Consider the following 13,088-nt stretch of genomic DNA (forward strand, 5'->3'; position numbering starts at 1 on the left):
CTTAGTGGGTCATGAACAAGAAGAAAGGGACAGTGTTTCTGACAAAGAGAGGGGAAACAAAATCACTTACCCAGTACATGAAGTATGAGTGCTTAGTGATTCTCACCAGAAAATGATTAAAATAGACTTAATTAGCTAAACACTTAATCATTTAACCAGTTTTTACCCAAAACTTACCTTGGTGACGGTGTGTTCAGCACCACGGACAGCGCCAGACCTCTCAGCCGCAGAGACAGGAGCATTACACAAATGATGGATAGAGTTAAATGGGAACAACACTGTCGTTTTGCTAATGCAGGCTACAGATGGATGAACACACTTAAGGAAATTGTTAAATTAATGCTATTTTTCTAACAAGTTGTCACTTTCTGTGGCAGCATCCTAAGTGCAGCTGACAGTTAGGAATATAAAACGAAGCCTGTGTCACGCCGAATCTGGCAACAAATCTCTGCTGGGACGCGACATAAATCAATTTCAGCACCACGGACAGCTCCGGCGCGCTGCACAACGTTAAACGGTCACTGGACTTCACGGGGAATTGGCTAATTAGCACCACGCTGAGGCTGATGTGGCTGGAGGATTTTCGAGACCTGATTGCTCTCACTCGTGATTTTTTTTTTTTTTTGCCATTTCTGGGTAGATTGTGTTTCTCTCTTGAAGTGAGAGGTAACGAATGAGGTTGGATACAATACAGCAGCCTGCGCCAGGCATAGTCTCCCTTAGTATCATGAATCTGCCCCCACAACTTTAATTACTGTCTTAAACATTTCTGCCGGTTTTGTTCATATTTCGAGCCATTCACCCGGACACGAAGCTCTTTGAATTTCATGTCATTGAGACAAAATACTTTTGTGCATATTAAATACTTCTGCAAAGCAGCGGGGGCCAATGAAAGGCAACAGGCGCAGCCTTCCCGACCAATTCGAACCCTGCACGCGCCGGCGCTAGTTTTGATCAATGCAATCTGAAATGAAATCAGGTGCGTGGACGTACAGTTTAACGGCGCTGATCCCCGCTGCTGTAATGCGCGCTGTCATAGTCATTATGAGAATGCCAGCATCCATTCATTCACTCAGCGGCTCTAGCCTTTTGCTGCATGGCGCTTCCTTTTTTTGGCTGAGCTGCGTTTGCAGTGCCACTTAATGAGTCACGGTTCATGCATAGGCATGCTCCACGAGACAAAACCAAAGAGGATTAGACATTATGCTGAACACCTTCGCTCTCCTCGAACTAACGTGACAGCTCAGACAGATAAGGACTTAAATGTTGACGTCCTCTCCGGAGGCGTTTATTTGGAGCAGACCAGCTAAGCAGTTATGGGGATATTCAATTGCTTCCATTGCTCATGTCCTTATAAATAACTGCGGCATTAAAAGGACTATATTGGGGCATAAAGTTAATGACGGGAGCGCCATTTCGTTATAGTGCACACGGGCGCTTTTCATTTAAAGTGAAAAGGAGATGGGGGGATTTGACACGAAATGCCTGTTATGATTCTCGCCACGTCGTCTACCTCGGTCTGCCGGCGTTGGCAGCTATTACACAGGGCTACTTGTGTCTTAAACATGTGACTAAGTGAGAGAGGGGGCGCACGGGAGAGCTGAGGCGCCCGTGCCTGTTAACTGCTGCTGGGCGCCCACCTACAGTACAGTTACTCCAGGTCTGGCTCCTCCGCTGCTCCGATGCAGAGTGGGCGGGTCGAGTCCGGGGAAACGGCGCCGGGCTGGAATTCGGAAGCGGACATCTGAGCGTTCGTGGGGCGGCTGCCCGCGTCCCGGTACCCGCACTCAGTCGCATGTGTCCGACGCCGGACCCCGTGGGCTTCTCGGTGAAGCAAATGCGCAAACGCGTCCGCTCGAATCCAATAATCGGCCGCCCCTTTGCGCTCCTCGAGTCTCTCTGCGCTCGTCTCCGCTCACGACCGCATCTCTCGCTGGATGATTTCATTCTGTAAAGTCATCATCCCCAGAAAGGTCAGAGCCTCTGCTCGCAGGGACGTTAAATTGCAGCGGGATAAGCCGACGTTCACCCCCAGCGCGCCCCGTCGGCTCGCTCAAAGTTTCCCACTGGTGTAGAACCGCGTGACGGATTTGTCCGAAGCAGACTTCGCCCATCACTTTTACCTTTTGCTCGGATTCCTCGCCGTCTGCCACTGTGTTTTGGGGAGTGCTGCTGTTTCCTCGGCGGAGTTGCTATCAAACCCCGACAAAGTGTGACATGAGTTTTTCTTCCATTTCGACAGTTGAGAGGCACCGGGATTCGACGAGAGCATGGGAAATAGTGATTTAAACTTTGTCTGCCGTTCCAAGCCGCGGTGAGTTCTTGTAATTCTGCATCTTTTGTCTAATTTGACTGTTTGAATATGACGTATACATTCTCTACGCATGTAGAAAAAAAGAAATGTGCGCGTGGACGCTTCGTTTATCATGTCTGGAAAACACACGACATAACAGCGTACATGACTGTTGTTTTGTTTTTTTTTGCTACAATGCAAACATGAACTCTAACAGATACGCACGCACGCGCACAAATCAATAGACCTGCATTTGTAAACCCACGCGCTGCCGCTGCCTTTCACGTTCGTCGGTATTTACATGAACACAATACGACTCACGCCCCCCCCCCCACCCCATCCCACCTCCCCGCTCCCTCTCAACAGCATCTCTAATCTATATCCTTAGGGTGTATTGGCATTCTCGCCTGTAGAGGACCAGATCTCTAACACTGATGTGTGCACGGTACACGCTTTGCCAAGCACCAACCAAGCAGAAAGCCCATCTCACTCTCCGCCTGGAAGAGAGAGCGCGAGAGAGGGGGAGGGGGGGAGAAAAGTCCCACTGATTTCATAATTATACATTTCACCCTTAAGCATCACCTTCAAAGACGGCACATGAGGCAGGGCAGCCTTATGGGATCACGAGTGGAGGCTCTGATAATGAGCCAAATGCCCTCCAAGAAAACAAATAGCGCTTTAGAGGCAATCACGCTGGCCCGGGGGCAGGCTCACATACAGTAGGTGTTATTTGTACTGTTTCAGATTTCACTTCATATTAAACTAGTGTCTTAGAGCAAAAACGCACTCCCGCGGTTGCGGTTTCGCAGCGAACCGCTGCTGTAATTCTCAGTGGCAGTCGCCAGCGTCAGGCGGCGGTGCTGAAGCCTGCGAGTGTTTATTGGGCCACAACAGGGCCACTGTTCCGCAGCGCTCATCCATCCTGGGAGCGCGGTGAACCCGAGCGTGTCTGGGCTGAAAGGCACCCTGTCTCCCCCCATGAGGGGAGGCATTCCTCTCCCTGCGTTACTCACCCGCCCAACAGGAAGCTAACGTCTTTACACGTCTGCAGCTTCTTGGTGAACGGTGAATCTGTCTCACTTCCTGTGTGAGCTGTTCATCAGGGTGTCGCCGGCGAGGCCTGGTGTGTTCAGCAGCAGACTGGGGGGGGGGGTCTGACACGCCTCGTCATCTATAGGCACCCGGACCCGTGCCAACAGGAGGAACGGCCCACGACAGGCTGCGTGCGCTCGCTGTTTGCTGTTTGGTGGCTGACGGCGCCACATGAGGCGTCGCGTCTAAGGAGAGGAAGCCAAAGGGGGGAGGAGGCGAGGCCCCCTGCCGTCCTTCCTTCCACAGCCGCAGTGAACACACCACGAGGGACCCGAGCTACAGTTTCAGTGGTACAGTATGTAAAACGGCTCCCGGCCCCTTCGCTTTTGGGTCGGCAGGCGGGTTAAACGGGGGGGAAACGCTAACAAGTGTTCGACCTAATGAACAACGACCTTTCACCACCGCAATGCATTTGATCATAACATCCATTTGCTGGGAAGTGGAAGTTGGAGGAGGGAGTTAAAATGAAGTCTGAAATAGGGAGATAAGGGAAAGTGAGAGGATCAAAAGACGAAAAATGATTGACTGTGCAGGTTTTGGTGCTGTTTTGGGGGTCAAGTTGTGCCAGGATCTGCTCGATATCCACAGCCTATTATTTTATGATAATGAGCAAACTAGTTTGACTTTAGTTTAAAACGATGGTGAAGAGCAGCCGGAGGGAGATGGGAAGAGAGAGAGACGGGAATAAAATCAGAGATGAATAAAATTACGAGAAAAGGAAGGAAGGAGCGTCTTATTGGGGGATTTGAGACTGGCGAGACGTTAAAACACCATCTCTCACATTAAGACCGACTGAGGCATTAAACTCTGGTAATTGAATGTTGAGTCGAAGCGTGTTCTGCGAAGGAACACGCTTCGACCGACAGGAGCGAGGCTGCTCGTACGCTGCGAGTCACCGGGAAGAAGAACAGGCTCCCGATGAGGAGCTCAGAGCCAGAACCAGACACCGGCAGCGCCGCGGTCATCACGGCCCGACCGCGAAACGTGGGGCTAAAAACGCACACAAACCCCCTCACCTGAAGCTGCTGAAAACCACCGTGGACCGAGGCTGGACTCTCTCCAGCTCCATCTGCTCGGAGAAGAACGTGCAGCAGCGAAGAAGGAGACTTTTCATTTAGGAGCCTCCGTCCGAGGCCGCCGGGAGCCGAGCTCTATTTGTGTTTGCTGTGATTTATAGACGCCGCGCTCTCGGGGCTCTGGGCCGCGCGGCGCCCGTGCGAGGGCGGCGCCTGCGTGGAGGGAGCGGATTGAGCCGCTGAGGAGGAGCACGCGCTCCCACTCCGTTTGGACCCGCGGTTCCGGCGGATCGATGGGCCGCGCCCACGCGTCACCGCTCCTTTGGTGATTCTGGTGTTTTTCATCTCCACGCGATCAGGCGGCGTCTGATGTCCGCGTGCGGCGCCGTGTGCGGCCGCTGCGATCCATCTTTCATAATGAATTGTCACTGTATTAAAATAGAGGCTTTGCTGTGTTTCTTATCAGTTTATTGCTTCTTTCAGCCAAATTTCAATCTTGCTTTTACGCGAGCGCAGATTTATTGGCGCGTCGTTCTGTGTTGTCCTCCACCGCGTCTGCTCCTGCGCCGCAATAAGCCGCTGTCCTTTGTAGTAGCGCTAGAAGGATTAAATTGGATTTCACAAAGACACAGATTCCAACAGAAGAAGGTGGTGACGCGGCGCGGACCCGCGGTGCGTTTGGGCCGCAGAACTGCTCATGCGCCGTCTGGACCCGCTGCCGATCCGATGCCTCTATGGACGTGGAGCTGAGGCCTCCTGCTGAACGCCGTGACGTCACCTACAGCCTCAACGCCAGGTCTGAGCACGTGCTGCAGACGCAGAACGGCCCAATGCTCATCACTCATGACCCGGTCACGTGCGACGCCGGCTCCAAGTCCACGCAGCGACTTTTAGAGCCCAAAAGGTCACAGTTACGTCGGCCGTGTTATGATTCTAACAGCATGAGTTCAAACACCATTGGATTCCACTGAGGTTCAACTGAGCTAAAACATAAATGTCACTGTGCAGCACACGAAGAACGAGCCTTTACTTTCTATTTTACTGTATTAACCCGCAGTCGGAGCCCATGAAGTCCGGGCTGCAGAACCCTCCTCCATCTCTTCCCCTTTTTCCGTGACTGAGTTCCATCCTCATTCCAGGAGGTCCAGCAGTAAAACGTGGACGCGCCTCACGCCCACGGCGCCCACGCGGCGGCGCGACCTTGGCCACGCCCCCCGCTGCTCCTCTGTAGCAGCGTTTAGTGCCGCGTCCAGCATGTTGTAGACACGCGTGTGTGTGCACCGACACGTCTGCGTCTTTGATGTCTCCCACCCCGGGAACCGCGGCAGCTCACGCTTTGTATCTGTTTGTGCGACAGCCGGATGAGTGCAACTGGCAGTCGTATTATAATTTCACAAAGGCTGTGTTTTACCCCTGGCGCTGGTATGAGAGGTATTGTTGACAGTTGTAGAAGGGAAGATAACTGGGTTAATTAGGGCCAAAAACCTCATTAGTCAGCACGGAGGGGAAGATGTAAAGTTTATCCGTTCCTGTTTTCCTACTTTGAGGATGGTTGTAGGCTTGGCTCGCAGACAAGTTGCAAAGTGTCTCCCGAAATGTTTTAATCAAATCCAACCCCCCACCCCCCCCTGCCCCCGCGAAGCGCCTGCCTCCCCTCCGTTTCTCCACCATCGTTTGCCTTCAAATGTGTTCAAAGCGCTAGATACCACAAAAAAAGAGAGTGGTTTCAATGGGCACAACGCAGAGGATCTGCTGTGGCGGCGCCACTGTGCACGTGCACGAGCACGTGCACGCTCAGGTGGCTGACCGCTGCAGCGCCGGCGTCCCGCGACAAGCGAGCAGATGTTTCGGGGCTGAATGCGCCGCTTTGTCCCCGTCTCCAGTGAGAACGGCTGCTCAAATTCTCAGCACAGATTAGGCCTGGGAGTTCCCACACCTCATCAAGAGCGCTGTGTCCCCCAAAAGGCGGCGCGGGAGTCGGGTTCCAACACGGCGGCCGGCGGCGTCTCTGGGGAAACACGCGACGGAGCTACAGGAGGTGCAGAGGCACAGACACAGAGGCGGATGAACCCATGCATCGCAGGCCGGGTCCAGTGAATGAGCTTGTTTCGGGTGTTCTCTTTAGCAAAATCGAATCAGATATTATCTCAGTGTGGCAACACCACTCATTTAGTTCATTTAGCTCAAGTCAGTGAGTCTGCTGCTCCTGAAGGCATCATGAGAGGTTGGCGTTTTCTGAGTCCTCGGCTGCTGTTGATTCAAATGTAAAGGTTGTAAAGGAGAGAGCGAGCGAGAGAGAGAGAGAGGGAGTGGTCACTTCATAGCTTGTGTCTTCTTACATTTTGAGGAACATCTGAGGAAAAAGGCCTGATTTTCTCATTGTCTATAATAGAAATGATGGCTGACGAGTGCATTGTGAAGAACTCGCTCTGTTCCTGAGTGAAATGATGCTGAACGGCCCCAAACACAACATCAGCTTCAGCTTGACAGGACTCATAACTCCTGTTTGCTTGAATCTGACTATACATTCATCTGCTCAGGCCTCGAGGCCGCACGCCGCTAGCGGCCGCACGCCGACGTTCCGTCATCACGTGGAGCAGCTTTGATCCACTGCCGCCTGCGTTTCCTGCCATTTCCCACAGCGGCAGAATGAAAACGGCTCCGGACGGATGTTTCCTGCCGGGACCTTGTCGCGCGTGTCGCTGGAACGATAAACTGCGGCCGCTGCATGTTTCTCCCGCGCGACTCCTGGAGATTTGTTTCCTCACAAGACTGAGGAGGCGGCGTCAACTCAAGGCCGTACAGTTTGAGGGCCCGAAACAGATGTTTGCAGAAGGAAAACGCCTGCAGAAGCTCATAACGTTTCCTAATTTCACTTAAAATGATGTTATTACCTTGGTGCTCTGAGAATATGTTTGGCAGCGTTCTCATAATCTGAAAGGAGGTTATGAAAACATTAGCAAAACAAAAGCGTGGCGTCAGTGAATAACTGGTGAAGGCTGCGTTTTCCCTGCTTCCCGTCGTCGCACCCATGTTTGCACGTAGTCCACATTTTATTTTAGTGTGGGCAAATGTGTTCCCTCATCATTTGCACTCCCTTCACAAATCCTTTGAGAGGACCTCACAGACACAAACACAGCTTTCATTTTATGCACAGGTTCCAAACAGCCCCAGGTTATTGCTGGCCCACGTTGCGCAAAATCATATTTGAGTGGATCCACTGGAGCCCCGGCGCTCGCTCACCGCCTCGACTGGAAATTCCTTCCTCATGCATCGCTCGACATTTGATTTGTTGTTTCTAGATTATGCGAGGCTCTCCTGCCTGGAGGAGGAGCGTTTTACACATTGTTTCGTGAAAAGCGCTGTTTGCATGAGCTTGGAAGTGTGACATAATGCCCTTGTAAAATGAAAATAGCAAGTATCTGATATCATCCCGGCAGCTGATAACCGCGGCTTAGTGGACGGCTTTGTTTGGGCGATAATGTGATTATGAGGCTTTTGCAAACCTGTCGGAAAACAATGAATGTTTACAGACAGGGCTGTCACGGCCGGCGTGTGAAAAAACACAGAGGACGCTGTGTTTTTAGCATACTGACGATGGAGAGTCGGATGTATGAGAAAGAAGACATGAAAGAGAATTGACAAAGGAGTGCGAGAGGGTGGAAGAGACAGCGAGTGAGTGAGCGGGCGAGCGAGCGAGGGAGTCGGAGAACGGCCGCGTTCTCCCGCATCAGCGTTTTGGACGGCTGCCTGTCGGATGATCCGATTAAAGCGCCTTTTAATGTGACCTTTGTGCTGCGCTCTGATATTAACACAACACACGCGCCCTCAGAGCAAGGTCACGGCACACAACGCTCGCCATGCAGAGCAGGGGCTCATTCACAGCGCAGCTTCAGGGTCGTCTGCGGAGGCAACGAGGAAATGTGCACTTGTGGCTGTTCTGGGGCCAGTTTCCTCCGCATCCACGCTCCCCGCGTGAAGCGTGACGCACGCGGGAGGTTTCTTCTCGTTCAAACGCGCCGTTCGACGACAGTGAGTCGTCGCTGGAGTGACAGCGCTCGCTGGGCGGATGCTGCTCCACACGTCTGCAGCGAGAGCGGAGCTGGAGGTAACAGCAAAGGGAAGACGCAGCGCCCGTCGACCGTTCAACGCCGCTGGAAGCATCTGGGTCTGGAGTTCAAGGGGAGCGGAAGTCGGTACCAGATTCACGCCTCGGCCCGACTCTATAAACGGCTCAGACTCAGTGGCAGGACACGCGTTGCATCACGACTAATTGGCCCATCAGTGGTTCCCAGTTGGTGCTGACGGCTGGGATGTAAAATGACACAGTGTGTAATTTTAAGGATTTTAATCACCGGTTTTATGATTACAAATCTCTGCCTGTTGTTCCCAGTTAGATTACTATAAGCACGATTGATTTTATAACTGGAACCAGAAAAAATGTAAAATGTGAAGCAGTGAAGTTGCTCTTTAACGCACTTGATCAGGTTTGATTGCAGCTCCCACTAAAGCCACTGCTGTAAAGCTCCAGCTGTCTCTGGGACGTCCTTGTTTACCACAGCTACCTATTCACCGCCAGCTCTTTATTCATCTGCAAGACAAACACACAAACCTGTTGATGCATGGCTGCTGGGACCAGACTGGTTCAGGGCGTCTCCTTCTGCCCATTAGGCCTAAAACCAGGAGAGCAGAAAAAGTAGAGAATGGAGAACTCGACTTCATCGTGCCCTTTAGAGTTTGAGAGTTTCTCAAGGACTCGAAAGCAGAAGGAGATTTCATTGCTGGTGTCATATCTTACAGACTCACGCACAACACACAAATTGTGAATATTAGCATTTGTCAGCGTTTAATTAACAGCACACTGGCGGTAAATCCCACCCATCAAAAAGTGGACACACGGTGCTATTACTCAGTGGGTCAGACGGGCCCGGGCTGCGAACAGCAGCAGGGTGTCAGGCTAAAATCAATTTCCAAATTGCCAGCTCTGCCTGTCTTATTAACACCACTAAATTAAAGTTCTCCTGCACGCTTGGCTTTCATTAATTAACCCTTACGTCTTTGTCTCCCAGCGAACGAGCAGATAATTGCAGCTGGCCTTAAATCTCTATCCACCTCCAGCTGTGTTCTCCCGTCCCGTCGCCCGAGTCGTCCGAAAGTAATGATTTTTGAAACCCACACTCGTGCACCCCCCCACCGCACCCACCCCCACCCATGCACACACACCGTCGTATGGCTGAGTTAACTTGACAGATTGTCGTCAGAATACTGTAATGGGACTCAGCGCCCCCCAACGCATGCACTCACAGCACAGGAGATGATTGACAGAGCTGGAGATGGTGATGGAGACTAATGTGAGCGTTGGACAGCACTCTGCACAGCAGGTGGTCTGATAAAACACATCAAGTAACACCTTATATTACCAACAAATGTGTGTGTGTGTGTGTGTGTGTGTGTGTGTGTGCGTGCGTGCGTGTGTGCGTGCGTGCGTGCGTGTGAGTTTAACTGCTAATAGATCTGCTGTGGTTACAGTAAAGTGACATGAATCTGCTTCTGAAAAACAGCAGTTCCTTAAAGCGAAGCATTCACAATTAGAACATGTTCTTCTGGTTTGTTCCAGCACAAGGAGTTGTGTGTCAAACTATAAGTGAGGAGGCACCAAAACCAAACTTTTCTCTTTCTATTGAAATTAAGTTTTCTCAAATGTCACACAAAGTGATGATACTGAAAAACTTTGAACTGATGTCTTATTTTGTTGAGATGAAGATGTAAAGTACACGCTGTGCCGTCATTATGAGTCACAGGATGTTTACTTTACAGCTTTGTCATCAGTTTTTTTTCCTTTGTCTCCTTCAATCAAACCTTTAGATTCACCGAACCTTTAATGTTTTGCTTATGTACCACAGAAATGTGCCTTTCAGACCCTCGCGTCCTCGTCTGTGCACTTCCTGGTACTCACGGCCACACGTTTCCTTGCCTTTAGGGGTCTGGGGGACGTTGAGGTGATGCAGGTCCCTCGGTCAAACCAGTGGAGGATCTCGCACGTGATGAGCGGCTTCGTCTGCTGAACCCCGGTCACATCACCGCCGCCGCCGCCGTCGCCACCGCCACCGCCCCAGCCCCCCTCGCCGCCTCCATCTCTGATGGCTCTATGGGGCGTCGTCAGCCTCAGCCTCCACTGCTGGGTGTGTTTACGGTGTGGCGTCACAGCAGCAGCAGCCGCAGCCACAGTCAGCGTCCCCAACGACAAGCCCGGGGGCCCCCTGGACTGGCTGCTGTCCGACAAGGGGCCCTTCCATCACTCCCCAGAGTACATCGACTTCGTGGAGAAGAATCGGCAAGGCTTCTCCACCAGATACAAAATCTACAGGTGAGTGATGACAGCAGGAAGAGGAGGCACTCACACACACAAACAGCGTGTTTACTGCTGCTGCCTCGCTGCGTTATTAACTCCCCGCAGCAACATGAAGCAGTCCCCGCGGCGCTTCTTCAAAGTTCAGCCGTGTGTGTTTTGTGCGATTACATATTCATTCCCATTCGGCAGAAATAATCGATATAGAGATGATGACTTGTCAGATCCATAGTCGTATTGGAACGTGGGGGGAGAAAACAAAGCAGGAACAGAAGCCGCTGCAGAAATGTGCTTTTCATAATTCATGTGATCAATGAGCTTCAGCAAAGTAAAGGCCGCGTCCTTGGTGGACAGTTATTGTAATCGTTGTGTTGGTTTGGGTGTTTCAATGCTTGTGCAACACTGTTCTTCAAGCTGACCTTAATAGGAGGCGTCTGCTCTGACTGATTTAACTATCAAACGCTCATCTGCTGTGATTAACAAGATCGTTGGAAACAACCTGGATGAGAAGTGTTCAGGCTGCGGCTGCTGAGGAGTTTTATTAGCGATGCATTTGTTTGTCCCTGCTGAGGATCTTTTATTGTAGCATCAAAGTGATGTACAGTAAGAAAGTGCAGCTAGCTGCTGTAGCTGGTGACGGTGTGCAGTGGCAGACGGCGTCTAGCGTCGTTGTCGCCCTCCTCCAACAGGGTCATTATTCACACCACATCTGACACATGCATAAACAAAAGCACGCTCCGGTGCATGCGGTGCTGCTGGAACCCGGCTGTGCCTTCCCAGCCCGCGGGGAGTCCATCAGGCGGTCAACTGAAATATGTTGATTAGCACCGGGGAGGAAAACGATCATCTGTCATGACAGCAACACAGTCTGAGGTATCGGCATGCCGCGGAATTAGTGGAGATCATGTCATGAATCATATCCATCGTCATTTGGGAGGATGCTGTCCGGGCGTCCGGAAACAGACAGACAGGGTTCTTGACGTCTATGGATCGGTGCGCGGATGCTTTATGGCTTTAGCGATCGGTTTCCACATTAGAGCTTTTTAATATTTCCTTCTCTGGCAAAAGTCAGTGGTCTGTTGGAGCCGAGCTGCACGGGCAGCAAGATTAATAGTCTTATCATGTGGCCAAGTGATTAGTGAGCTCTTAGTACTTATTACTCTGCATTATCACAGAATCCCCCGAGAGGCTTCTGTCAGCTGCAAGGTTGTGTTTGAGGCCCTCTAGATTACCACAATGTGGCATTGATTAATTGTAATGATATTAAAAGGAAAAACTAACCAAAAAAGAAAATAGCTTGTAAATCTTTCTAAATTGAATTCAGTTGGATTCAGTCCCACTCAATTTTAGAGAGGAGGAGCTGCCGATGGCGGAAGGGAAGCAGCTGTGGGTCGTGTCGGTCCTGTTTGTCAAAGGACAGCTCTCATTCAGACCAGAACTGTGGCGTTCGTCCTTGGAGCTCACACCTGGAGACGGCTCAGTTGGACAGTTTGCTGGTGACCAGAGAGGCAGCAGCACTGGATTTGAGCTTTGTGATGAGTAGTAGTGAGGTTTTGGTAGTGAGTTGGGAGAATTAGAAAACACAGGAAAGGGAAATGCAGGTTCTGGTTCGACGCGTCTCCCAGTCCACAGTTCATCCCACTGGACAGATGACGCGTTGGCTAATATTTCATCATCATCATGGTGCCAAGGGATTCTGTCATTTCTCCTGTGACTCTTTGTGAAGAACAGTGGCCTCTGCTTTTCGTGTGGTTTGGGCACATCTCTGAACACAAAGCTTTCATGAATCTGACCTGGAGTGAGTCTATAAATCTATAAATCAGGCTGGAGAAAATGCTGGAGAGGACGACGCCGCGGACAGTTTAGACGTGTGATACAACAAACACGTGCGTGCGATGGGTGAATGTGAGCGAAGGTCTCATCGCGTCCAGTACGATTGTGCTTCTGCATTAGCTGCCTAATGGTAAAACAATGACTTTAATGCGATAAAAGACTGAATTATACGCATATAAACATCCAAACACCGGCCGGTGCTCCGTCACTGCGCTGGAACACGCTAATAAACACAGATTATTTTGCAGGTGTTGTTCTTTAAGCTAATTTGCATATAAAGAGGATTGTGGAAAATTTAAATTGCCTCGAAAACCTGAAGCTAAAAAATCCTAATAACACAGCTGTTCAACTAAACCTAAATCGGCTGCTTAAATAAAGGACGCATTTGCTGTTTGCACACGCGGTCCTGCAGCGTGCGCACAGTCGAACAGGCGGGAGACAAAACAGGTAAAACCTGCGCAGTAACGAGACGTTACGCGTCACAGGTCCAGGAGCAGCAGCCGCA

General features: G+C 51.0%; 1 protein-coding gene across 2 annotated transcripts in view; it reads left to right on the top strand.

Annotated features, from left to right (window-relative positions):
* Positions 1-1,525: 1,525 nt before the first annotated feature.
* The window catches only part of brinp3a.2 (bone morphogenetic protein/retinoic acid inducible neural-specific 3a, tandem duplicate 2), a 28,079-nt gene continuing 16,516 nt past the window's right edge, over positions 1,526-13,088 (top strand). The window contains exons 1-2 of one of the 2 annotated variants that reach the window (XM_029147211.3): positions 1,526-2,314; positions 10,382-10,768. In XM_029147211.3, coding sequence (XP_029003044.1) covers positions 10,542-10,768 — 227 coding nt within the window. In that variant the 5' untranslated portion in view covers positions 1,526-2,314; positions 10,382-10,541. Of the gene's footprint in view, positions 2,315-2,355; positions 3,676-10,381; positions 10,769-13,088 lie in introns of those variants that run through there. The other variant, XM_055508229.1, reaches the window with a different exon arrangement.

This window comes from Betta splendens, chromosome 4 (genome assembly GCF_900634795.4).
Source record: "Betta splendens chromosome 4, fBetSpl5.4, whole genome shotgun sequence".
Lineage (NCBI taxonomy): Eukaryota > Metazoa > Chordata > Actinopteri > Anabantiformes > Osphronemidae > Betta > Betta splendens.